Source organism: Cavia porcellus, unplaced genomic scaffold, assembly GCF_034190915.1.
Source record: "Cavia porcellus strain 051 isolate PalLab524CR breed Dunkin Hartley unplaced genomic scaffold, mCavPor4.1 scaffold_29, whole genome shotgun sequence".
Lineage (NCBI taxonomy): Eukaryota > Metazoa > Chordata > Mammalia > Rodentia > Caviidae > Cavia > Cavia porcellus.
The window spans coordinates 23,333,774-23,361,597 of record NW_026947512.1 but is presented as its reverse complement, the minus strand read 5'-3'; the positions used below and the strand labels follow the sequence as shown (position 1 = coordinate 23,361,597).

Sequence of the window (27,824 nt, the reverse complement as noted above, 5' to 3'; positions counted from 1 at the left end):
ACACACACACAAAACACACACACACAGAAATAAATATGCACAAATACAGATAATGTTTTTTGAACTATTTGAGAATGCATTAGGAATCTTGTGCTCCCTTACCCTTAAATTATTCATGTGTGTCTCCTAAAATGAAAGATAATTCTCCTACGTAACTACAGTGAAAAATAACAAAATCTGACTTGCATGTATTATCTAATCAATAGTCCGTATTCAGATTTTGCCAATTGTTATAAGCTCTATTATTGCTATTTTATTTCCCTTCCAGGATCCAGTCCAAGATCATGTATTGCATTCAGTTGTCTCTACGTCTCCTTTAGAATAAGTTTTCAGCCTGTCTTTGTCTTTCATGATATTAACACTTTGGAAAATAAAGTACTCTGAGCTCCATGTAGAATTGAACATCAGATACCTTTCTTGGGCTTTATCTTAGCTTTTACCAACCTTCATTAATCCTGTGGTAGCTTCAGGGGCCAACTTCTGTGTGTCAGCTCTTTGAAATATTGGACACATTCAGCAGATGTCTCTACTTTGGTTTGAATGATTTTAATGATGTTGAGATCCTGGTATGGGTTCTGGGAGTGTCCAAATATGAGGAGAATAAAAGTGGGCAAAATTTGTCTGCAGACAAGAGCTCATGAAGACCTAGAACCCGGAGTCCATCTCCCAAACTCTTGCTGCTCCTGCTTTCAGGGCCAGCTCATGTCTGACTTTCTTCTTTCCTTGCCACTTTTCTTCTTCCTTCTCTTTTTTACTCCTTCCTACTCCCACTGGTTGCTTACTACTCTGTATCTTTTCATGACTGGTACTCCTACCACCCCCTGGCCATCACCTGTCTCACCAGCAGAAATGCCTGTTGCTTCTCTGCACACGGTGCCACTTCGATTTTGGGGGGAGAGAGCCAGCTGTTTTATAGTTTCTACACTTGGATGTGTCTACTATTGCTTGATGATTGGATTCAAATTATACGAGACTACCATGGAAGAAGTGTGTTTGCACAGTGAATTGTGTCAAGGCACATGTTTGGTCCAATACTGATTATTTTGATCACTTGATTAAAGTCGTATCTGCCACTTTTTCCCACTGTAAAATGGCTCTTTTTTCACTTTTAATTAATAACTAATTCGTGAGGATATAGCTTAGTGTACCCATTTGATTGAACTTTTGCTGCTGTTTTAGTATTTAATAATAATTCTTGCTGCCTCCCCGCCATATACTGGTTGGTTCTCTACTGAAGAAAGGGCTAGCTAATTAGCTTTCTTGCTTATTTATTTATTTATAGCAGGTGTTCTCATAGATTTACATGTTATTCCATGAATTAAATAACATCTTTTGTTCATTTATCAAAATTTATCAAGTATTTACCATGTACCAGGCACTAATCAAGGTGTGGGGATCCATCTCATACAAAGATAGATATGGTTTTTGCCCTCTGGTCATGTAGGAGGGTATTATTCATTTTAGTACATCTTTGTGAACAAGATGTTTAAAACATATTTTTTGTTTGCTATATTGATAGGCAAATTCTAACTTTTTGATTATTGGTATTGTTTCTTTTCATGTTATTGACCCTTTTTATGACTTTAAGTTAATTTCAAGTTTAGAATTTGTGGTTTACTTTCAGTTGCAGTTTTTTAAAGTTTACAAGTTCTGTGTTTTACAAATAATTTTTAGATATGAAAAATAAGGCAATATTCTTACAGTTTTGTGGAATATTTGTGAAGTGCATTTTCCTCCTACCTTCTACTCCTGCACTGTCTTAAAGAAATCTGTACCATTTACTAGGTAGGTGATGGACGCAACTGGTAACTAATCCAGCTTTAAAGAAATTTGCATTGAGCAGTACTCTCTACTCCCTCTCTCAGTACCTCAGGTGTTTCAGGTGAATGTCAGTTTCAAAACTTAAAACTAGTCAGAATTTATAACATGTTTAAGATAGGTTATTCTTAAATCCAGGTATACCAGAAGAACTTGTCTCTCATCCTTTGTAATTCTAGCAGTGACATTTCACTCAGCCACTCCATAATTCTTAGTTTCTTACCTTTTGTGCAGGTTAGGAAGAGAATGAACCTTACCATTCCTTTTGCCTGTTTGTTCATTGGTATGCTGTTTCAGTTCATTTTTTTGAAAAATGTGACACAATTTCAAATTGTTTTAAGGAACAGTAGTGTACCATTGGTAAAACAAGGCATTTTGAAGATTTTTTTCTTTAGACTTGTTTTTAAAGTGACCTGTTGTATAATATTTAACATGGAGTTTTGCATTCTTGGGTGGTGGGGTAAAAAACCTATTTTTATCATATTCTTGAAACATTTTTTGATTTGCAGTGTATCCTTTCTGTTTTTCTTGTGTTGAGGTCTTTTTAAAACTTCATATTTAACATTGTAAATTTGTGGTATGTTTTAATAAAATGAAAACAGCCCTTCAGCTTTTGTTCACCCCTACCTTGTGATCTTGGCACACCTTATCTTTGAGTTTTAGCTGGATGGTCTAGAAGTCCAGTTCTACATTTACTAGCTATGTGCTTGCACAAGACAACTTTTCCTGAGTTGTCCTGTGAAGATGACAGGATTGTTGACAGAATTCACATTTAGGACAGTTCCTGTAATATAGAAAATCCTTAGTAAATATGTGTGTGTTCCTGTTACTTATCTGTGAATTATCTGATTTGCCCATTTCACCAAGATACTATAAAGATCATGTGTAAAAATGTGTGTGACCATAAAGGAACCAATGCGGATGACTGCTTAGTGCAGAGAATAACCCAGCACAAGTGTTACATTGTGGCCACGGTTGATGTGGACCTTAAACAGAGAATCTGGAAGATCCCTAGAGTTCTTTCATGTACATTTCTAACCACAGATGATTATGGAGCCCCTCGGTTCTAATTCTTACGAGACAGAGTTCTCTGCCTTCCTCCAGCTACTTTTCTATTTTCGGTTCATTGAACATGCTATAGCATGAATTATTATTCACCTTATTTGCTCTGTTATCAGCTAGGTATGGTTAAATACATTCATTTTTTGATGCTTTTTGAAAATGGTAATTTACCTACTTTAAAATTTGTTGTCTTTTTATAAATTAGGTGCTCCAATGGTTGTTCACATAATTTGATTTACTCAACAAACAAGTTTATGCTACATACTTACTAAAGTATGTTCCTGTTCTTTAGACACTAACGTAGACATACAAATGAAAAAGACATACAAATGAAAAGACATACAAAAGAAAAAGACATACAAATGAATAAATACCATCAAAAAAGTCAGAAAAAAAAGAAAATGTGTGTGACAGTAGTATTAAGTGGATATATAAATATGATAGACAAATTTGTAGCACAACATGCATTCACTTTTCATTGCTCAACTAGTGTTTAGATACTATCACCCATATGAGTCATTTTATTGATAAATGAAAAAATTTTTAGACATTTTATAATTATCTTTAACTTCTTTTATAGTTTTTCTACTATGTAACTTCTACATACTACAATTTAAATGAATACTGTCACAATATTCTGCAGCTTGCACTGCTGAAGTTCAACTATATTAAGTTTAAGGCTGTCTTGCTACTGAGTAACGCAGCTATGAAGGAAGGAAGCTGCTTTTAATTATTAAACAAGGTAGATATTTTTAGATGTCTCCAAAACCCAAATCGTTATTTCACTCAGATACTGAGTCCTGTACCTCCTGCTACTTACTGGATACTTCCTTTCAGGTATTTTTGCTATTGTGTAAATGCCACATGTCTAAACAGAGCTTATGACCTTGATTCTAGAATGGTGCTGCCGCTGATTTCCCTTTGTTTAATTAATGTTGTCACTGCTTGCCCCATAACCCACGCTCACTCATCCTTGCTTTCCACATTGACCCCTCTCCTTTTATTCCTATCTAGTTTTGTGTGTCGTTAGCAGTCTCATGTTTTTGACTTCCTGTTTTTACTGCAGCCTTCAAACTTCATTTCCTTATCTTTATGAAATAAACTTCCTTCTATGTCTGATTTTTGCATCCCATAGTATTAAATACCAGATTTTAGAAAATGGCTCTTTCCTAACTCCCTGTCAGTACTTTAGTAGGCTAAGCAAGGGAAGAGACCAGGGCCCTTGAGACAAAGGAACAAAGTAAGTCAGGCAGTCAGTTCCGTGATTTGGTACCTGTAAAAAATTTTGGGAAAAGGATTTTATCCTCTCAGTGATACCTAACAGTATTAGTGCATGTCTTGGTTAAATGTTTGCGTGTGTGGTTATTCACTGAGATTCGTTTTTAGGATTTTTATGGTTCCTTTTGTACTTTTGACTTTGCATGTGGAAATACTTCCCAAGAAGCTCTGGACTCAGAACTTTGCTACTTGGTTTACTCTATAGTCCCTTTTTAGAATATAAACAGTGTCTTTAGAGAAACTTGCATCTTTCTTCTTTCATTCTAGGTTATATGGTAAGATCCAAAAATCTTGATAGTTAAAAGGATACTGTTATTTTTAGGATGAATCTTAAGTTCTGTGACATGAACAATAATTACTAAATAATTATGTTTCTTTTTAAAAATCTCATAATGGAATTATTTATTCCCTTTATAGAAAATGTGCCGGAGGAACTTCGAGAACCATTTTACACTGATCAGTATGACCAGGAACACATCAAACCTCCCGTCGTTAATTTGCTTCTATCAGCAGAACTGTACTGTCGAGCTGGGAGCCTCATTCTCAAAAGCGATGCCGCCAAACCTCTTTTGGGCCACGATGCTGTCATCCAGGCTTTAGCACAGAAAGGTCTTTATGTCACTGACCAAGAGAAATTGGTTACTGAACGAGATCTCCACAAGAAACCCATACAAATGGTGAGTCTGCATACCCACAGTTTTTTTTTAAGCTTTCAAGCTTAAAAGTGCTTACTATTGAGTGTGAATTGTACTGTAAAACAGAAGAAAATGTGTTTTGAAGTTTAACTCTAATGTCTGTCTAGGGTTTAAAAATTGTCTTTTCTTGTAAAACTTATGTCTAAAGGAAAGATTTTAACTATTTTGGAATGTTTGGTGCTATCTAATATCTGAAAATAACAATTACATTTATTCTAACTATTTTAACATAATTTTTATTTAATTAAAAAATTTCCATCATAGAGATTAACTAGAAGAAGTGGAAAATACATTTTTAGCATTTTTTTTTTTCACTAGGTAAGAGTTGATAGGACCAGGAACATTACTCAGGCAAGGTCCTGAGTTCAGTTACTGGTACTCCTCCCCCCAAAGAGTTGATATATGTAAGTGTTCATTATATGCTTAAATAACCTCATGGTGAACCTCATATCAGATATTTTAGTTTACTATTAGCTTTTTCTTATAGAAACACATAAAGAAATCTGCTCTGGGATAAGCAAGTAAGATCTGTCGTAAGAATAGTCCCTGGAAACATAAATCTAAATATTTAAGTTTATTTTATGCTGTTTTAGTCCATTATACTACTTTAGCTTAAGTTCCACAAAATGCTGATATCAAGAATATTGTTAGAAAAGTGATTGTGCACATTTGATTAAATCACACTGCCTTGTATGAGAGTAGTAGTATTGCTGGGGAAAAGGAGAGGGACATATATAGAAGACTGTATTATAAAATTTAAGAAGGGCATACAAAAATTAGTTTATCAAATCTACTACTAAATGAGGCCATGACCTAATTTGCTTTCTCCTGTTTTCCTTCTTTTACACTGCTGGAATAGAGAATAATATAGTTAATGGCATTTGCTTCATAGATTTAAAGTAGAATTACTAAGGATAACTGAGAATATGAATGTTATATCAGATCCAAGAAGTTTCAGCTTTCATTGACAGCTCTAAATTAGCCTATCATTACCTTCTGACATTTGCACATGTGCTTTGGATACATGTTAGATATGTAAATAGTTTGCCAAGGCAAGCATAATTCAGCTGAAGTATCCTATCACTCTGTCAATTGGCTCTTCCAGAATCACACTACTAGTTGGATGATTACATTAATTACTTCCATTTCTATTGTTTCCAGGCCAAGTGGATAGTTACAAAACACAATGAGTTTGTGAATCTCTGCTTGTTGCTTTTTCAGATACAGATAGATATGCATTAGATGACCTAGTTGTCCATAAAGTAGGTTATCTATTTTAGATCCTCTTTAATAAGAATGAAACAAACTTAACATGATTTCTATATTTTTTTTCTAGTGAAGATAGAGTAGTAGTGAAGGTAGAATAGGAAGATACTTGTAGAATTAATTTTAAAGTAATGGGGTTGATAGACTGCTAATTACATTAATTACTAGTATTTCTCTTACACTTTATTGATCCTGCTGATAACTTTCGATGTGTTTAAAGAATATAATTTAAACATTACAGATTTCCCTTATTTTTATGGCTTTGAGTTGTTTGTGGTCTTAAAGAACTTAACAACTTAATTCTTTTTTTTTTTTTTTTTTTTTGGTTGTTCTGTTTTGTTTTTAAGACAGGGTCTTGCTATGGAGTTCAGGCTGGCCTGGACTTGTAGCTCAGGCTGGCTTTGAACTTCTGGCAGTCCTCCTGCATCAGCCTCTTCAGTGCTGAGATTACAGGTGTGTACTGCCATGCTCAGCAACAAGTTAATTCTTGACTATAGCATCTTAACCCTTTGCAGTGTCACAGTTACAGATCTGTAGCTTAATTATTATTTTGCTCTTATCTTCCTTTTTTGGGAAATATCATAAAAAATAATGTTTATAATTGCACTGAATATATAGATCCTCTTCTTCCTCTACCACTTTTCTCTAAATTATCTTAGTAATTTTGACATTTTATTTTCGTATGGTGCTTCACAGCCTTTTGGGAAAGAAATGTGTGGGTTGTAGTAAATGTGTTATCCTGATTTTTTAAAAGAAATAATGTTCATCCTAGTATTTTCTGATTAAAATTTCAGGTAGTATGAAATTTCCCAGTGAAATTGTATAAAAACAGTAGTTTTTAACCTGTAATCCCAGCTGCTTGTATATTCAGTTCCAGGCCAATCTGGGTAATTTAGACATTGTTCTAAAAGAAAATTAGAAGCGCTGAGGAGAATATAGCTTAGTGATAGAGTGCTTACCTAGCATGCACAAGACCTTGGATTCAGTCCCTACTACCTCAAACAAACAAAAATGACAATGGTTTTAAATGAATGTACACCAAACTATTAACTTTGGTTTCTTCTGGGAAATAATTACACAGTTTTAACACTCAAGGGTAAGAAATTGATATTCAAACATAAGTGTTGTCTAAAGTGCTTTATATGTCTCTAATTATTTCTGTTACATTTTTAAAGGGAAATGAGTATCCTGATAACATCCTTAAATGTTATCTAGGCAAGCATAGGAAAATCAGAGCAAATATTAAAGTCGCTGGATGGTTGAATTCAAGAATCCTGTAACTGGCTATCTGAAGCTTTAAAATCTCTTTTCTGTAATCCATTGTAGCGATCGGTTTTTAGAAACAAAAGTTGTATGACTAAGGGAAGTTTGACTTAATAGATTTTATTAATTTTGTCTTTTTAAAAATGAGATGTCATATTGTAGAATACATTACTGTTAAAGATAAATTTTGAGAATTTGGCTTTTTAAATGATGTAGTAGGGGCTGGCGTTTAGCTCAGTGGTGTAAGTACCTGCTGGCAAGTGCAAGATTGTGAGTTCAATCTCTGGTACCAAAAAAAAAAAAAAAAAGATAAATGATGTAGTAATTTAATATGAGAAAGAACTATAGTTTTGACAATGTCTTCTATATTTGTAGTACTGGGAAGTATTTCAGACACTTAAGGCCAATTAATAATTACAACATTTATCATTTTCTTTCATTGCATAAGCATTATTATCTATCTGTAAGATTGCTAGGAGGAGCTGTAATTGTGAACACTTCTATATGTTCAGTTTCTTTTTTCTTATTGTTGTTGGTTATTTTTTTCTCCTGCTTATATAAAGCAAAACTTTGCAGAACACTTTGAAACATTTTATGCTAAGTTAAAGTCTTTATTTAGAGGAGAGGTATGATATTTTTGTTAATATGGGATTTTTATGATCCAGCATGCATGAGAAATATTGATCTAATCCAGAATAATTTTATGTGTGCGATACCCAGCTAAGGTTTTAGAAATGTGAAATGATGTGCCTTGGGTAGCACTGTTGATTAATAGCAGAACTAGAATTACAACCTGATTGAGCTAGACCTGTGACTTCTAATTTGCATTGCTATAATTGGAAACTGTTTGCCTACTTACTTGGAATCACACCTAGACCCAGTTATTACCTGAGTGGTAGGCAGTTTTTGGATTAAAGTCTTCATTGCAAATTAACTTCCCAAGCATATTTACATGTATAGGAAATAAGAATTGACATTTGTAAAACTTAATAAAGTATATATGTATATAGTATATGTAATATGAAATAATGAGAATGATTTTCATAAGTGACTTGTAAAATAAGGTTTATTATTTGATCAAATCTTGTTTTGGGACCAGCATTTTTACATAAGCCAAAAAATTAAATCTACAGTCCTTTCTTTTAATGAATACCAAAAAGAGAAGGGATAGTCTATTTGCTTAGTGGAATTTGTAGTGGGCTGATATGTTACTGGATAGATAAGTCATCAAATGTTTTGTCATGAATTGTCAGTATTGTTAAAATAGGTGTTTTTAAATATTCAGAAGATACATGCTCAAAAGCAGTGGCACATGTGTTATTAGCATTGTGCTGCTTTTTTATATTATACCAGAATGCTAGTGAAGCCGTGGGTAAAATACAGCACATGTACTAAAATTGGAATGATACAGAAAGATGGTGAACACCTTTTTACCTGTTTCTATATGTAAAGAAGTGCTGCTTTATCATGTTTTATGTTCTCTGCATCTATGTGACCACTATCAGGTATGTTCATTTAAATGATTCTCTTAAGAATCTAGTAAAGAAGAAGATGGGGGGGGTCAAATTAAGCAAGGGTTCTCTAAATTGCAGTTTAAGCAGTAGGAGGTGGGTGTGACGGTCTCTGCTAGGTCTTGAGGAAGGCACCATAGACCAGAATGATTAATAAGGTAAGAAAGAGAATAAGTGAGAAGAGTAACTGGAGTGAAGTAATTTTTTTGACCCAAGTTTGAACAATGAAGGAGTGTATTGCAACTACAGTGTTGACTACATGGGAGGATAAGTGTGAGTTGAGACCAAAAAAACAGTTAGAAGTTAGTTTGTAAAGAGACTATGAGTTAAAACTAAGGGTTTTTAACTTTTTTGTAGGTTACTAGATCATGAAATAAGTTGTCACATTATTCTATGTGTTCAGTTTCTTTTTTCTTACTGTTGTTGGTTATTTTTTTCTCCTGCTTATATAAAGCAAAACTTTGCAGAACACTTTGAAACATTTTGTGAATGTCTTTATTGTCAACTTAGTGTAAATTACCATCTTATTCTTAGGGCTATATGATTTACATATATATGTTCACTTGTTCACTTAACAGTTTGTAGCTATTTTTATTTAGTCTACCATGTGCCAAGCAGTGTGCTTACTTTATACATTCTCTAATTTTATTCCAATATAACTCTTTAAAAGAAAGATACGTTCTGATGAAAAAACTAAGGCCTCAAGAACATTACTAAGGGGGGCTGGGGATTTAGCTCAGCGGCATAAGTACCTGCCTTGTAAACCAGGCGGTCGTGAGTTCAATCCCGATCCCTGGTACCGGTAAAAATGAAAAAGACAAAAAAAAAAAAAAAAAAAGAAAAAAAAGAAAGAACATTACTAAGGTCAAAGAACAAATACAGTAAGTAATGAAGGCAGGATTCTGACCATTTCTACTTTCACTGTAAGTCTTGTGGGATTTTTGTTGTTGTTTGTTTGTTTTTTGTCTGAGACAGAGTTTCAACATGCAGTTCAGGCTGACATTGAACTTACTTTGTAGCCCAGGCTGTCCTCAGACACCCGGCAATTCTTCTGCCTCAGCCTTCTAGGTGCTGGGATTACAGGTGTGCACCACTGTTCGCAACCTAAATCTTGTGTTCTTAAATATTAAATTCTGCTGTTGTCCCCTCCACCCCGCCCTGTCTCTCCTTGAATCATAAATAGGTGGGCAGTTGTGGGCTAGAAGGAAGTGGAACTGATGTACTGCCTGGAAATTTGCCTGGCTCGTTTTTGGTTTTGTTTTTTTAATCTTAGTAATTTGCTCAGGGTTATTTTCACAGTCATCTTACTCCTTTCCTATTTTAAAGGTGTGTTAGTTTCATATACTATGTAAGTAACTGTAGAGGTGACATAGGTTGGTTGTTCACGAGGATGAGTAGAGTTGAGAAAGTCTATGTGGACTTGAGTTTCATGATATTTAAGAATGTGTAAAATACTCCTCTTTGCTACATATACAAAGACATTGAGAACAAAGAAGCTCAGGAAGGCTGTGTGGTCACTCTCCCTTCCTTTTTCCATCCTCTTTTCTTCCTCTTTCCTTCCTCTTTGCTTTCTCTCTTTTCCTTCTAATATATTGGCCCCAATAAGCAGCTGTTCTTACAAATTTCCATGGTGCCACCATCTGTTGGATGGAACCCAGTGTAACTTAGTGATCAAAGGCTTTACAGAATTTTTCCCTGTTTAAGGTTAAAAATTCCAATCTAATAAGGCTGGGGATTTAGCTTAGTGGCTCAAGCGCTTGCCTGGTAAGTGTGAAGTTGTGAGTTCCATCCTTGGTTTTCTCCCCCCCCAAAAATTCCACTCCAGAGAAAATAGATTATATAAATATGTTACAGTAGAAGGTGACATTGATTTCTGTCACTTTTGTATAAGAATACTTTCCAAATACATGAGGAGAAGTTGACTTTGAAGTTACTTTCAATTTTCAAAACTGTTACTAGTTTTTCTGTATACATAGTACTAGAACTCAGTTTTCTGTTTTCCACTCAGGTACCTAATTTGAACCCCCCTATTTGGAGGTAATATAGCATATACAGCTCTTGCAAATAACATTATCTTTTGATGTCTTACAACCACATTTACCATGTTAGATTCACTGTTTAAGTCTTTGTTTGGAACTCTTAAAATTTACTTTAAACTAGAAATAACTTGATGAGTGATGCTTATATTATCAGATGATTTCACAAAATCCTTTTATACCTACAATACTGAATTCATTCAGTATTCAAGCCATTTATTAATGTATTCAGTTTATTTGAAGAGCTTCTGCAGTGTACATTGTCAACCAGCATTAAAGAACTCATGTCTCACTTTCATAGTCTCACATTTTAATTACAGAAAACTAATCAAATTTTAATGTTGTATTTTAGGATTTTAGAGGCATCAAATTTGGACCTACTCTTAAGCTAAGTTTTGAAGGATGTAAAAGAATGTATTAGGTAGGGAAGTAAAGGCTGTACTGTGAGTTATTGTATATGATAGTATAAGGCTGAAAGGCCTGTGTGAGCACGACACACGGGGGAAAGGAAAAAGTGTTTAGTTGTGGCTTTTGCACTAGGTACTTATTGGGAGATGATGAGCAATGAGATAAGAATAGATGGTGGCAGGGCCCAAGTGACCTTTATTTTACTTACGTATATGTTATCCTGGTGTATATCCCTGGAAATAGGGAACTGTGTATGACAAGGTTTAAACCCTACAGAGAAGCTGTCCTCAAAGTGGTATTTCAGAAAGTTACTGTCATGGTCTTGAGGAAGTGATGCCACTCAGGAGACGGATGATATAGCTGGGCACCTGGACTAAGGTAGAGGCTAGAGAGAGTGGGGAGAGCCATTTTGATGGTAGATAGAATTAGGATAATTTTTTGACTCACCAAAGTTGAACTGCTAAGAGGAAAACTTAGGATAGGGCTGGTATAAGTTCCCATGTCACTTATAATTAATGAGTTGATAATTAATTGTTATCATCTTTTTCCTCATTAATGGGACAAAACACAATCCTGCAGCTTAAAGGAGAAGTTCATTTTGGCTCATATTTTAGAAGTTTCAGCCTTTGCATAGTTGGAAGCATGGCAGAAGGGTGTGGGTGAAAGAGCTCATAACAACCAGGAAATAGAGAATGAAGGGAGGATCCAGGGGGGGAGATACACTCTGTCAGGCCAGGCCCCTAGTGACCCACGTCTTCCAATCAGGTCCACCACCTAATATACTTAGCTGTAGCATCCTCATGATTCAGTCACATTCCAAAAGCCCTGTTATGAGTATATGAAGCCCTTGAGGGACATGTAGGTGTAAAACGTATTAACTACTGCAAGCTAGGAAAGACCAGCTCCATGGTCTCACTTCATTCTGGGACCCTCAGGGCCTAGGTTCTTGCTCCCTATGTATTGCTTTTGATCCCCAATATTTTTACCTTAAAATGGAAAAAAATGGGACAGCTTAAAAATCTTGAGCTGATACTCTTTTTCTTCAGCTGATATTCTTAAACTTTTAATTTTTTTCTGTAAATGATAAAGTATGTTCTCTAAATGTCATCCTGTTCCTCTTTTCTTCTCAGTACTTTTTGTAATAAATGGCATTGTAAGTAAGTGAATGGGGTCTGTGCGTGTATAGAGAACTATATTTCAGAAGGTAAATTAACTTGCACAAAGCCAAACAGATTGAATCATTAAAGATGCTAGGATTTGAACTTGTGTCTTCTGTCTCCAAAACCACCCATTTTTATTTCATTTATACCACATAGCCTTTGGGGTAGGAGAGAACTCAGAAATAAAACCCCTTACTACAGTGTTTAATAGCTTAGGAAACATTTACAGATTATTATTACTGTGATTTGGTAACAACCAGAAAAGGGAAATAAGGCAACTATCACCACCTCTTTTTTTTTGTCTTTTTCCTTTTTTATCGGTACCGGGGATCGAACTCACGACTGCCTGCTTGCAAGGCAGGCACTTATGCCACTGAGCTAAATCCCCAGCCCCACCTCTTTTTTAAATAAAAAAAGTTATTTGGTTCCTGCTGAAAGAGGTGTAGGCAGAAGAAGTGATAAATCATGATCATATTGCTAGTATGGGTAGTAACAAAACAGATAGATCTGTACCTTCTAACCCTACATACACTGCACAGCTTTCTGCTTTGTTCTTTCTGACCTGTGGATTATATGCAGAAATGACTCTTGGAAGTCTGGCTGAGAATATCAAAATGAAGTGGAAGATTAAAAAGGAAGAGGATGTGCAGCACCAAGGGTTAAAAGTGGTGAGAAAGGGGAAGGGTGGGAGTCCTAGAACTAGGAAGGAGTCAATGGCATTATTTCAGTTAACTAAGGTACTGTGTTCTTTTTTTGGCACTGTTTTCTTATATAGGAAATATAGTTGGTGAGCACTGATGATAAAAATGTACACTTGTAAAAGTTAGAATGATTTACTTAGCAAGTAATTCATTTAAAAATATTTTGCTTTTTTCATATTTTATTTTTATTGGTACATCTGTGAAATACATAATGATTACATTTGTCATGGAGGACATTTTGATCTGGGAAATCCCCCGGAGACCCATGTGTTAAAGAGCTGGTCCCCAGCCAATAGTGTACCATTTAGAAGGTGGGGCCCTCATAGACATTTGAGTTGCTCTGGTACACGGAGACTTGCCCTCAAAGGACATTGTGAGGTTCTGATGTCTTTCTCACTTCCCATCTATGACATGAACATCTTGGATATGCTTCACGTTTTCTACAGTGATATACTATTTTGCCGTAAGCCCAAAAGTATCTTAGGCCAATCGATCATGGACTAGAACTTCCAAAATTGTGGGCCAGAGTAAACTTTTTCTTTTTATAAATGGCTTATGTCAGGTATTTTTTACAGTAACAAAAAGCTAACATAGTGGGGGAATGGGAGGTGCTGTGTCAAGTCCCCTTTCTGAGAGCTTTACATGATATAAGGAATGACAAGACAGAGACCACCCAACTGTCTTTTGTGCAAGCAGCAAGATGTACAGTTTAACACCTGGGTGCAGGCACACAAAAGAAGTGGGACTTTTTACAGGGCTTGAAAAAAGCCAAATGACATTAGGCAGGAAGATGATAATAAACATTAGTAGCCAAAGTTCTCAGCTCTCACCCTCTGCAGTGGGCACAGTCCTTGAGGTGTGTGGTATAAAGATGTCCTCACCCTGTCTTATTTCTTTGACAACATTTTGTGTTTGCTGAGGACAGCCTTGGTGCTGAGCTGAGTCTCTGCTAAGAACAATGCCTTCACTGGCAAACAGGTAAGATGCTGGGAGTCATGTTCGATTTAAGCCTTACGTGTACCAGTCACAAGGATGAGAAGAGGAGAGAAGGCTGATGTGCCTTTCCACCTGAGGGAACGGGTCCTGGTCTCATAAACACTACAGCCACATAGGCAGCAGTGAAGAAGTGGCCATGACTCAGTGCAGTTCCACAGTCTGTTTGAATGTGCCACCCCTATGCAATCTGGAGCCTACTCTGAGGCTGGCACCTTTTTTTTTTAGCCAGTATTTCTCTTTCTTGGGTATCTAGAAGAGAGATGAGGCAGATGGGCTGTTTAGAACAAAGCATCCCTTCCTCTTGAGCCAACTTTATGATTTAAGAAAATCAGAAGGTTTTATCTATATGATAGAGCTACTTCAGAAAAACACTTAATATTAATGGAAGAACCATGGTAGAAAACCTTGTGTAATAACTTGTAAAGAAAATAGTGTTATATTTATCATTGTTAAGCTCTTTCTGATAAATAAGGAGAGAACAAAAGTCCTGATACAGTAGAAAGTACTAAACTAAGAATTAGATTTTGAAAGAGAAAGAAGTCATTCCAAATTACTACAGAGTAGTGCAGATTCTTTGTTTTGTTTTTTCCCTACAGATTTAAATAGATTTATCTGTAATTATTTGTGAAATATACATTCATTGAGCTTTGACTGTTAGATGTTCTGAAGGGGGTTCTCAAACTTCTAGAGTTTATTAGAGTCTAAATGATTAGACTGTTTTCTACCTTATGTTTGTTTTTTTGTTTTTTTGGGGTTTTTTTTGTCTTTTTCCTTTTTATCGGTACTGGGGATTGAACTCACGACTGCCTGCTTGCAAGGCAGGCGCTTATGCCGCTGAGCTAAATCTCCAGTCCCCTACCTTATGCTTTTAAAATAAGTATGTGTCTGCTTTGAAATAAAAGTGAGAAGTGTGAATTTCTGATTTCAATTAAGTAATGATTATTTGATTTCTCTACATTTGCTTTTCTTCTAATTTAATTTACTTATTTACTTATTTTTGTTTTTTTGAGACAGGGTCTCACTATGCAATTCAGCTCTCTTTGTATCACAGGCCGGTCTTGAACTTGCAATGATCCTCTTGTCTCAGCCTCCTGAGTGCTGGGATTTATAGCACTTTATACATGCACCACCATGCTTGGCTTTTAATTTTATTTTAAAGAGAAAAAATTTTCTTTCAAAACAAGATAATAAGAGGAAACAATGGTTAATACATTGCATATTGTTCTCTTTAAATTAGTTACTCAAAGTACAAGACGTTGACATTTAATTGCCCGAACAATATTAGCACAAACCTTTCTTTTCAATTAACTAAGAGAAAATAATAGTATAACTATGTTAACTATCATATATATATATTTGTTTGTTTGTTTGTTTGTTTGTCTGTTTTTTACTTTTCCCTACTTTCTTTTCTCCATTCCTCCATCTTAGTTTCTTTTGGCTTTTGAAGCTTCTTCTCATTTTATGGTATCTGTTGTACGTTTTGGATCTTATTTACTCTTTCAGATTTTCATACCAGGGAGACAGGTGATGTTTACACACGTGCATGTGGTTTATTTCATTCTGAGTATGGTTTAAAGTTGTATCCATTTACCTATAAAAGTCTCCAGTTTATCCTTTATGGTTGAGTAGTATTCCATTGTGTAAAAAGATCACATCTTTTTTTATCCATTCCTCAGTTGATGGCCATTTGGATTTTTCCAAGGTCTAGCTATTACAAATTGTGCTGCTATAAATATGGGTGCACATATATTACTGTGGTACAATGTTTTTTATTTTTCTGGGAAGATACCCAGAAGGGGAATAACTGGGTCAAATGGACTTCCAATCCTAATTTTTTGAGGAGTCTCCATTCTGATTTCTGTAGTGAATGCACCTGTCTACTCTCCCACCAACAGTGAAGAAGGGTTCCTTTATCCCCACAGCCCCTGCAGCATTTGTTATTGGTTGATTTCTTGATAATAGCTGTTCTTTCCAAGGTGAAATGGAATCCCAGTGTTGTTTTACTTTGCATCTCTTGAATGACCATTGATGTGAAACATTTTTTCATATATTTATTTATTCATCTCAGATGCCTATTCTCGGATTGGGCCTTTAAATTTGAGAGGCTTTTTTTTTCTTTCTTTTTTCTTTTTTTTTTTTTTTTTTTTGAGTTCTTTATATGTTCTTGATAGTAATCCTTTGTTTGAGGAACAGCTGGCAAACATTTTTTTCCACATTGTGGGTTGTCTCTTCATTCTGCTGGTAGTTTCTTTTGCTGTGCCAAGACTCTTTTTTTTTTTTTTAATCAGTACCAGGAATCGAATTCATGACTGCCTGCTTGCAAGGCAGGCGCTTATGCCACTGAGCTAAATCCCCAGCCCCTTGTGCCAAGGCTTTTTAATAAGGTAAGATCCCAGTTGTTGGCTCTTTGTGATAGTTCCTGTACTACAGGGTTTTATTTATGAAGTGTTTTCCTATACCAGTGTCTTCTAAGAGTTTTACCTATATTGTCTTCCAACAGATTTAATGGTTATCTTTTAATATTTAGATCTTTGATCCATTTTGAATTTAGTTTAGTGCATGGTGAAAGATAAGGGTCCAATTTTAATTTTTGGCATCTGCAGAGCCAGTTTTTCCTGCAACGTTCATTAAAAAGGCTTCCAGTGAATGTTTTTGGCACCTTTGTCAAAAATAATGTGGCTTAGGATGTCTGGAGTTGTTTCTAATCTGTTACATTGATCTTTTTGTTTTTGTTTGTTTGTTATCACACTGTTTCTTATCACAGTAGCTTTATAGTATAATTTCAAGTCAGTGATGTCCACTGCTGTCTCTTTGTTGCCCAGAATTGCCTTTACTACTCTAGGACTCTTCTGGTTCCAGATGCATTTTAGGATTGTTTTCTCTAATTCTGTAAGATAGCCTATTGGAATTTTGATCAGAATTGCATTAAATCTGTGTAACAGTTTTGGAAATATGACCATTTTCACTACATTGGTTCTTTCTACCCAAAAGCAAGGATGTATTTCCATTTTCTGGTATCCTCTTCAGTCTCATTTTTCAGAGTACTGTAGTTTTCAATGTAGAAGCCTTTTACATCTTTCTTTAGATTGATTCCTAGATATTTCATTTTTTGGATGCTATTGTGAAAGGTGTTGTTTTCCTGCTTTCTTTCTCACTAAGTTTGTTATGTACAGGAATGCTATTGATTTGTAAGTATTGACTTTGTATCGAGCTGTGCTAATGAATTTATATAGTAAGACAATCAGTTTTGTAGTGGAACTTTTGGAATTTAGTGGAATCTTCTATATAGAGTATCATGTCATCTGCAAATAATGTTAATTTGATTTTTTTCCTTCCTATCTTTATTTCTTACATTTACTTTTCATGTTTAGCTGTGTTGTTTAAGATTTAACAATTCTAATTTTGTAAAACACTTTATTTTTATAAAGTGAAACATAATGAGATACAAATAGATCCAAGATTGTCTTGTGCAAAGTCCAATTGCCATAGGTTTTAGATTGTCAGATTCTTTTATTACACTGTTGCATTGTATATTGATCTAGAAATATTTTAATTATAATAGTAATTCTGAGTTTCATTGTATTTAGCCAAGAGCAAGAACAAATAATTACTGGTGACCTATGATTTCTGGTGCCTGGCACAGGATGATATTTGGAGCCAGATTCTTTACCTTAGAAATCTGAATAAGCCATGGAAGGCATTGAAATTTAGCCGAGTCACAAGTTAGAATTAGGACTGGAGGAGCCAAGGGAAACAGTAAAGATAGTGTGGGAAGAGTGCCTGGAAAGACTGCATCACTGTCTGTCATGTTAGTGAATATGGGTCCACACCATTGGAGGCTGATATTCTGTGGTATGAAAATTTTTACTTGCCCCTGTTTTGTTCTTAGCTAGTCCAGTCACAACAGTGACATGATCAGAATTCCATTTTTAAAAATATTTAGACTGTGTGACCTAGGATAACCAGAATTCGTATATATTGTAGTGGCCTTTATTGATGAAAAAAAAAACAGACGAATGAATTAGAGTTAGAGGAGTGGTCATGGAACCATGCATGGATGGTAAATTGTGTTGGACATAGCTAAGTTTAAGATACTTGCAGGACACCCAGTAAGTCATAGATGCCCAATAAGGTATGGACTGGAGACAGGTTTGGGAATCAACAAGATAGTACTTACTAGACAAAGATATAGGAATTGGGATGCCCAGGGTAAGCATGTTTAAATTTAAAAGGCAAGACGGGGCTGGGGATTTAGCTCAATGGCATAAGCAGCTGCCTTGCAAGCAGGTGGTCCTTGCAAGCAGGTGGTGGTGAGTTCGATCTCCGGTACCGATAAAAAGGAAAAAAGACAATAAATAAATAAATAAATAAATAAATAAATAAATAAATAAAAGGCAAGACAAGCGATAGAACTGTTGCAGACAAATATTTTAGCAATACATAGAAAATACTGTGCAGAATAGCTGAAGGTATATGATAAAGAGAACTAAACAACTCAGTAATGCCAGAATCTTCTTGTTTGAATATATATGTACGCTTTTTTTCTATTTTGCTAGTTATTTTTTGATACTGTGTTTCAGATTAGGAAAATATTTTAACTGTTTAATATAAAGTATCATGATCTATTGAGAAAGATTGCAGATTTTTCATAGTTTTGAAATGAGAGTAGGAAGTTCTTTTTTTAAAATAAAGTTTAAATGATGATGCCGACCGATTCAGAAACTCTTTGGAAATCAAATGCATATATGAAATGTATCGGTACCAGTTTTCTGTAATAAGCTTTCCCTACCTAATTTCAGTAGACTCGCACTACACTGTTAGTTTTCATGTAACTAAGCATATAAAAATATTGGAGATGTGGGTGGTGCCACATGCCTTTAATCCCTGAACTTGGGAGGCTAATGAAGGAAGATCACTGTGAGCTTGAGGTCAGCCTGGGCTACATAGTGAATTGAAGGCCAGCCTGAACTGTATAGTAAGAGCCTATCTTGAACACAAAACAAGTAAATTGGAGAGGGGCTGGGGATATATATAGCTCAATTACACAGCACCTGCTTGGCATGTGCAAGGTCTTGAGTTTGATTCCCGATACAAAAAAAAGAAAGAAAAAAATTGGAGAAAGACAGAAAATGGAAAGAAAACTGATCTCTTTCAGTCTTCTGTTAAAAGTATTAATAATATTTTATTGAATTGTTAATATCTACAGTTGGAATTTAGATTTAAATAATGTGAGTAGTTATGACTCATTACAAGTTAATATTTTAAGTGATTTTTTATAATGAAGTCTACTAAAATTATAGAGGTGATAGTTTATGTGGCAATTACTGTTAATTACTTGAAAAGTTGACAGTAGAAAGGTATCACCAGCTGAGAGGCTTTTTAAAGGAACTTTGACAATCTTTTGAACCATTTCTATGTTTTTCATGTTAAGAGTTAGCAAGAATAAAAATTTGAGGTATTTCATAGGCAAAACCATTTCATGGGAATTATATATCATCATGGTTTTTGTTTGTTTGTTTGTTTTTGCTTAACTTGAAGACTAAAAGCTTTATGGTCCATTGTAGCACTCTGGTTCATCCCTTCACAGTCCTTTCACGGAAGCATACGTTTTACTGAAAGCTACCTAGTGAATGAGGCAACTCCCAGATAAATAACTCTATTTTCCTAATAGCTGTGGGCTCTGGTCACTGTCTCTGTACACAGGCCATGAGGCCTTGACTTAGGTAAAGTTTCATTTCTTAGTTTCAACTCCGTGTCATGTTAATTTGGGCTTGCTTGCCAGCAAGCAGTGAATTATAAAGAAATGGATGGTTTTCTAGATACTTGATAGGATGGAAGAAAGCTGTTCCTATTTGTTACTATATGCTGTTTGAGTGTCTGCTATGACTCTGTTCAACTCTTGTGAACCTACCCACTATTCCTCAGTGTGGTTATCTCTGTAGTTTATAAAAGTCTAGTTGTCAATATCATGACCTTGCTTTTTCTCATTTTCATACATAGTACTTAGCAAATGGGTGATAGTGGCAAATTAGGAAACAGCCACAATTTTGTCTAACATGGTGTGTGGTTCAGTTTCTTGTTCTGATAAAGCTAGTGCTGGCAGGCGTATTTTTCATACATAGCCAACTAAAAGAAATTTGCTGATAAACTTTTTTTCAGGCAATTTTTTGAGTGTTAATTAAGTTTTACTAATGATTATTTTTATGTGATAAAATATATTTCAGTGTGTCTTGTATGTAGCTTTTAGATTTTGAGATCTTAAGCATGATTTTTGGCTCAAGATCAACAATGCCTGGGAAAGTTTCAAATCGGGAAAGCTGTAATACACAAAAATACTTGGAAGTACAGCATATGTGCCTGGCTAAAATGCACTGCAAATGTGTCATTGGTTAGCAAATGAAAGGCATAGCTATCATTTTGTATTGTTGGAATGAGGTAGTAGCAATTATGTTGAGTGGTGCTGGACAAGCCTGAGCTGCTATATACTGTATAAACTTTCATAAAAATAAAACTTGCGCAGGTCACTATGGCTAGCAGATGGATGTGTTCCTTTCTTAAATCTTGATCTTTTTTGGATATAATCATCTACTTAATGGGCTTTTCATAAGACCTGTGTTTTATCACTTTGGTTACTGGTTTTGTTTTGTTTTCTTGTTTACATGACTGATAGTTTACTGGCAACTCCATTAATTTCTTAAAGTATTAATTGATTTAATTTTTGTTTGGAGAAACACTAAGTGATTGCAATAAAGTTTAAAAAACACCTTTAGTATTTGTAATAAACTATTCTGTAATCTCATACAGTAACTGTAATGCCTTAAGTGATAAAACCACTGTTAATGTTTACATCTCTTAAGAACTATTTAGATTGCTTTGATAAATATCTCATTTGATGTCTGCTTTGTTGAAAAATCAAATATTAGCCCACATTTTAAATTATTTTTAATAGTAGTTATATGTATTTGTAGGATACAGTGTTATACTTTAATACATATATACAATGTTTAATGATCAGGTCAGGGTAATTGACATACTTGTTGCCTCTGACATTTATCTTTTTTGTTGTCATTGTTGTTTGGAATGTTCACATCTTTTTTATTAGCAGTTTTAAAATACTCATTTAATTGTTGTCAATTATAGTTATCCTGCTGTGCTGTAGTACTTTAGAGGTTATTGCTATTATCCAGCTACATCCCTCCTCTCCATCCTCCCCGCTCCCATGTTCCTCCCAGGCTCTGGTACCATTCTTCTGTTCTGTACTTTGAGATCAACTCCTTAGCTTGTACATATGAGAGCGTGCATTATTTGTTGTTCTATGCCTGATTTATTTCCCTAACACAGACTTTTAGTTTGTGTGTAACCGTATTTTCTTAATCAGTGCATTTATTAATAGATACCTAGGTTGATTCCATATGTTGACTACATAAGAAGTGATTCAATAAACATGCCAGTGTAGACATATCTTCCATATATGAAGGATCATCTCCCATTTAACAGATAAAAAAAATAAGGCTCATTGAAATTAATTGACCTCCTATGATCAACTTTCTTTATAATAATCATCTTTATGAAAGGATATTTTACAAAATATCCATGTTAAGTGGTTTGATGAGCCTTGACAAATACATACACAAATCCCACTCCATTCAAGATGTAGATACAAATGCCACTCCAGTTAAGACAAATATATACACTTACACAAATACCACCAGAAACTCTTGTGCCTCATTATGGTCATCCCCAATACTCCATTCACTCCAGGAATCCATTAATCTCATTTCCATTAATGTAGATCAGTAGACCTTGTCTAGAATTTTATATGGTTAAAACCATAACATGAACTCTTTACTAGATTCTTTTGCTTATATTTTAGAGATTCATCTGTGCAGTCGAGTGTAATGTATTTCTTTTTTTTTTTTTTGGTCTTTTTCATTTTTATCGGTATCAGGGATCGAACTCACAACTGCCTGCTTGCAAGGCAGGCGCTTATGCCGCTGAGCTAAATCCCCAGCCCCAATGTATTTCTTTTTATTGCTGAATGTTATTCCATTCTATGAATACCACTGTCTTAGTTACTTTATGCTCGTCGCTGAGACAAAATACCTGAAGCCCAAAGTTGGGAAAGGAAAGGTTTATTTCTTACAGTTTTTGGAGGTTTCAGTCCACACTCAGTTGGCTCCAAGACAGGCAGGCATGGCTGGGCTGCAGTTCATGGCGGCTGCCCACAGCAAACTCGAACCAGCAAAGAGAGAAAGACACACCTTCTTCCTGCCATTACATCACATCCTGGCTCCACCCCTATATGGGTGGAGCACTGACACCATCAATCCAAGCACTGTACAATGAACCATCACAAATGAACAATGCAAACTCATGAGGCCTGGGGGACACAAACATAAACCGTGACAACCACCCTTTCATTCATTCACTTGATAGTGAACATTGATGTTTCCTGTTTGTGGCTTATCATAAAACAGTCACAAACATTTATGGACATTTTTATGTGGATCTGTGTTTCTTTTGGGTAAATACAATACTTTGAATTTGAATTAGGGAAGCATATGTGAGTGTGTCTTATAACTTTTCAGACTCCAAGAAGCCATTTTCCAGAGTAGTTTTAGTTTTTATTTTCCCACCAGTAGTGTGTGAGAGAGTTTGCTTGTTCTGTATCCTTGCCAATGCTTTTTTTCAGGCTTTTAAATTCTAATGTGAATTTCTCTCTATGGTTTTAATTTATATTTCCAGATAGGTAATATAATTTAGTGGCTTTTTAAAAAATAAGCTTACTGTTTTTAAATAAGCTTAATAGATCTTTTGTAGAGTGTTGAAATCTTTTTCTCTTTTTCTTATTGAAGTTTTGTTTTCGTTTTTCTGTACATTGTTATACTGAATACAAGTACTTTGTTAAATACACATGTTGCAAATATTTTCTCCTAGGCTATGATTTATCCTTTTCATGTTGTTTAATGGTAATTTTCAAGTGATTTTAAATATTCATGAGGCAGGAGGATCAATGTGAGTTCAAGGCCAGCCTGAACGCACAGTAAGGCCCTGTCTCAAAAAACAAACAAACAAAAAAAAGGTGTTGAGGCCATGCATCTTCCCTTACTGTTTAATTCTTCTTACTAAACATGCTATCTGTAAGATTTTTTAAAATGTCCTTCATCAGATTAAAGGGTTCCTACCTATTCCTGGTTTGGTAAGAAATGTTTTTTTTTTTTTAATCATGAATAGGTGCTATGTTCTTCAAATGCCTTTTCTATTCCTATTAAGAAAGCCATGTGACTTTCCTCATTTATCTTTTTAATGTATGAGTTACATTGGTTTTTTTTTTTTTTTTTTCCTTTCTTTCTTTTTTTTTTTGGTACTGGGGATTGAACTCATGACCACATGCTTGCCATACAGTCACTTATGCAGCTGAGCTAAATCCCCAGCCCTCATTGATTTTCAAATACTATATAAGTCATCTTTTTGTCCCTGTGACCACATACCTCAGAAAGACAATTTAAGGGAAGAAAAGTTTAATTTGGCTCGCGGTTTCAGAAGTTGCAGTCCCTGATCACTTGACTATTGCTTCTAGGCATGGACATGGCAGAAACATCCTGGCAGAAGGACATAAAAGAGGAATGCCTCTTGACCCATGGCATCCAAAAAGCAGAGAGGAGAGGCCAGGGACCAGAAATGTCCCCAACATCATGCCCCATGGTCTACTTCCTTTGACTAGGCTCTACCTCCTGTTTCCATCACCTCCCAATCAGGGGACATTAAAGCTCTCATGATCCAATCAGTTCTTCTGAGGCCCTGCGTCTGGTTCATTGCTTCATTGGAGATCAAATGCTCAATACACGGGTCTCTGAGGGAAGTACTTCATGTTTAAATTGTAAGCCAGTTTTCAGTTCCTGGAATTTAACTCATAATATATTATTCCTTTTAGGTATTGATGGGTTTAATTTGCTAATATATTTTCTTAAGGGAATTCGTAACCACATTCAGGGAAGATACTTTTCTTTTAATTTCTTTGTCTAGTTTCAGTATCAAAGTAATAGTAACTGCATATAATGGGTTTATTTTCCTAAAGATTTCATCTAAGATTGACAAAATTTCTTCCTTTATTGTTTGATAAAATTTACTACTTAAATCATCAAAGCTTGATGTTTGCTTTGTGCGAGAGTTATAAAATTACAAATTAGTTTTTAAAAACAGATTTATAGCTATAAAGATTTTCTGTTTCTTGTATCAGTTATTTTGTGTCTTTCACAGCATTTAGCCATTTATATAAATATGTCAAATTTATTGGTATTAAATTGTCAGAGCATTCCCTTTTAATATGTATAGTCCCTTTCAATAGTGGTGTCCCTTTTTTCTTTCCTGATGTTAAATTGTATTGAGGTTTATAAAAACCACCTCATCGGGGGCAGGGGATTTAGCTCAGCGGCATAAGCGCCTGCCTTGCAAGCAGGCAGTCGTGAGTTCGATCCCTGGTACCGATAAAAACGAAAAAGACAAAAAAAAAAAAAAAAAAAAACCACCTCATCGTTTCATTATTTTTGAAACTATTTATTTCATTGATTCTGTTCTTACCTTTATTATTACTTATTGATAATAGCTATTCTTTCTGAAATGAGATGGAATCTCAGAGTTGTTTTAATTTGCATCTCTCGAATGACCAGTGATGTTGAACATTTTTTCACGTTTTTATTTGCTGTTTCTATTTCTTCATCTGAGAAGTGTGTACTCATCTCAGATGCTCATTTTTGGATTGGGTCTTCAAATCTGGGAGGACTGATTTTTTTTTTTTTTTTTTTTTAGTTCTTTATAGGATCTTAATAGTAATCCTTTGTCGGAGGAGCAGCTGGCAAACATTTTCTCCCACATTGTGGGTTGTTGCTTCACTTTGTTGGTGGTTTCTCTTGCTGTGCAAAAGCTTTTCATTAGGGTGAGATCCCATTTGTTGATTCTTTGTGATAGTTCCTGTGCAGTCTGGGTTTTATTCATAAAGTCTTTGCCTACACATATGTCTTCAAGAGTTTTACCTACTCATATCTTCCAGTGGATTTAATGTTTCTGTTTTAATGTTAAGATCTTTGATCCATTTTAATTTTAGCTTAGCACATGGTGCAAGATATGGGTCCAGTTTTAATCTTCAGCATGTATAGAGCCAGTTTTGCCAGCACCATTTATTAAAGAGGCTATCTTTCTTCCAGTAAATGTGTTTGGCACCTTTGTCAAAGGTAAGATGGCTTAGTATGTCTGTAGTTATTTCTGTGTCTTCTAATCTGTTCCATTTTTTGTCTTTGTCTTTTTTTTTCCAGTACCACACTGTTTTTATCACAGTAGCTTTATAGTATAATTTCAAGTCAGGAATTGTTCTGTATCTTGTCTTTGTTGCCCAGGATTTCCTTTGCTTTTCTAGATCTCTTCTGATTCCAAATGAATTTTAGGATTGTTTTCTCTAGTTTTTTGAGATATCCTATTGGAATTTTGATTAGAATTGCATTGAATCTGTATAAAAGTTTTAGAAATATGGCCATCTACCCAATATAGTTCTTTCTACCCAAGAGCACAGGATATCTCTCCATTTTCTAATATCCTCTTCAATCTCCTTATTCAGAGCACTGCAGTTTTCAAAGTAGAGATCTTTTACGTCCTTTGTTAAATTATTCCTAGGTATTTCATTTTTCACATGCGACTAGAAAAGGTATTATTTCCCTGATTCCTCTCTCGGTGAGTTGTTATTCGTGTATAGGAAGGTTATTGATTTTTGAATGTTGACTTTTTAACCTATGTTAAAAAGTTATGTTACTGAATTTGCTTATTAAATCTGAAAGTCTTTTGTGGAGTCTTCTAAGTAGAGTATCATGTCAACTGCAAATAATAATAGTTTTAACTTCTTCCTTTATCATTTTTTTAAATTACTTTCTCTTGTCTTATTACTGCAGCTAAAGTTTCCAGGACTGTGTTGAATAAGAGTGGAGACAGAGGGCATCCTCGTCTTGTTCGTGATTTTAGAATGAAAGCTTTCAGTTTTTGTCCATTTAGTATGTTGGTTGGCTGATGGCCTTTATCAGGTTGAGATAAAGACTGTCTGTTCCAATTTTCTGTAGGGCTTTTATCATGAATGATGTCAAAATCTTTTTCTGCATCAGGTAAGATAATCATAAGATTTTTGTCCTTGGCTCTGTGAATATGGTGTATTACATTTATGGATTTACATATGTTCAACCATCCTTGCATTCCAAGAGTAAATCTCCCTTGATCATGGTGTACAATCTTTTTGATGAATTGCTGCAGTCTGTCAGTATCTTACTGAGGATTTTTGCATTAGTGTTCATTAGGGAGATTGGGCTGTAATTCTGTATGTTAGTTGGGTCCTTGCCTGGTTTTGGAATCGGAGTAATGCTTGCTTCCAGAAATAAATTTGAGAGTATTGCTTCCCTTCCAACTTCATTAAAAAATTTAAGAAGTAGTGGTATTAGGTCTTCACTAAGTTTTTTGTATAATTCAACAGAGAATTCATTAGGGTGTGGGCTTTTCTTTGTCAATAGGTTTTTAATTACATCTTCAATTTCATTTGTTGATACTGGGTTAAGATTTTTATATCTTGAGTCAGCTTTGGTAACTCATGTATCTAGGAATCTATCCATTTCTTCTGTATTTTCCATCTTATTAGAATGCAAGTTTTCAAAGTGGGTATAGTTGATTTTCTGCATTTCTTCAGGGTATGTTGTGATTTCACCCTTTTCATTCCTAATTGTATGGATTTGAGTCTTTTCTTTCCTTTTTTGATAAGATTGGCTAAGGGTCGATCAATTTTATTTAATCTTTCAAAGAACCAACCCTTCAGTTCATTGGGGTTGTTTGTTTGTTTGTTTCCAGTGTGTAATTTCCACTCTGATCTTTATAATTTCCTCCCTTGTACATCTTTTGGTTTACCTTGCTCTTCTTTTTGTAGAAGTTTGAAGTTCAACATTAAGTTGTATATATGTGCTTGCTCTGTTTTTCCTGGTATGGGTATTTACTGCTTTAAGTTTTCCTCTTAAAACTGCTTTCATTGTGCCCCACAAGTTCCAGTATGTTGTATTGTCATTATCATTCAACTGTAAAAGCTGTCTAATTTCTTCTTTAATTTCATCTGTGACCCATTGGTTGTTTAATAGGGTGCTATTTAATTTCCATATATTTATGAAGTTCTAGTGGTTTCCTTTGGCATGGTTTTCCAATTTCATTCTATTGGGGTCTGATCGTATGCATGGGATAATTTCAATTCCTTTACATTCACTTAAGCATGTTCTAGGGCCAGTATGTGGTCTATTTTGCGAATGTCCCATGTGATGCTGAGAAGAATGTGTAGTCTGATGTTGCGAGGTGGAACACTCCTTAGACATCTATTAGGTCCATTTGCTCAAAAGTTCGATTTAGTTCTAATATTTCATTATTGATTTTTTGTCTAACCGATCTGTCTTTTTGTGACAGTGAGATATTGAAGTCTCACAGTACAATTGTATCAGGGCTTATTTGATTTCTCATGTGCATTAGTAATTGTTTTGTATAGCTTGATGCACTGGTATTTGTTGCATATATATTTATGATTGTTGTCTCTTCCTCTTGGATTGTTCCCTTTATGAGGATG

The 27,824-nt window shown here is 34.9% G+C and overlaps 1 protein-coding gene across 4 annotated transcripts in view; it reads left to right on the top strand.

Moving 5' to 3' along the window:
* Camsap2 (calmodulin regulated spectrin associated protein family member 2) overlaps positions 1 to 27,824 on the top strand; it is a 95,342-nt gene that overhangs the window by 11,316 nt on the left and 56,202 nt on the right. For 3 of the 4 annotated variants that reach the window (XM_063239895.1, XM_063239894.1, XM_013157985.2), the window contains exon 2: positions 4,576 to 4,835. In XM_063239895.1, coding sequence (XP_063095965.1) covers positions 4,576 to 4,835 — 260 coding nt within the window. Of the gene's footprint in view, positions 1 to 4,575; positions 4,836 to 27,824 lie in introns of those variants that run through there. The other variant, XM_063239896.1, reaches the window with a different exon arrangement.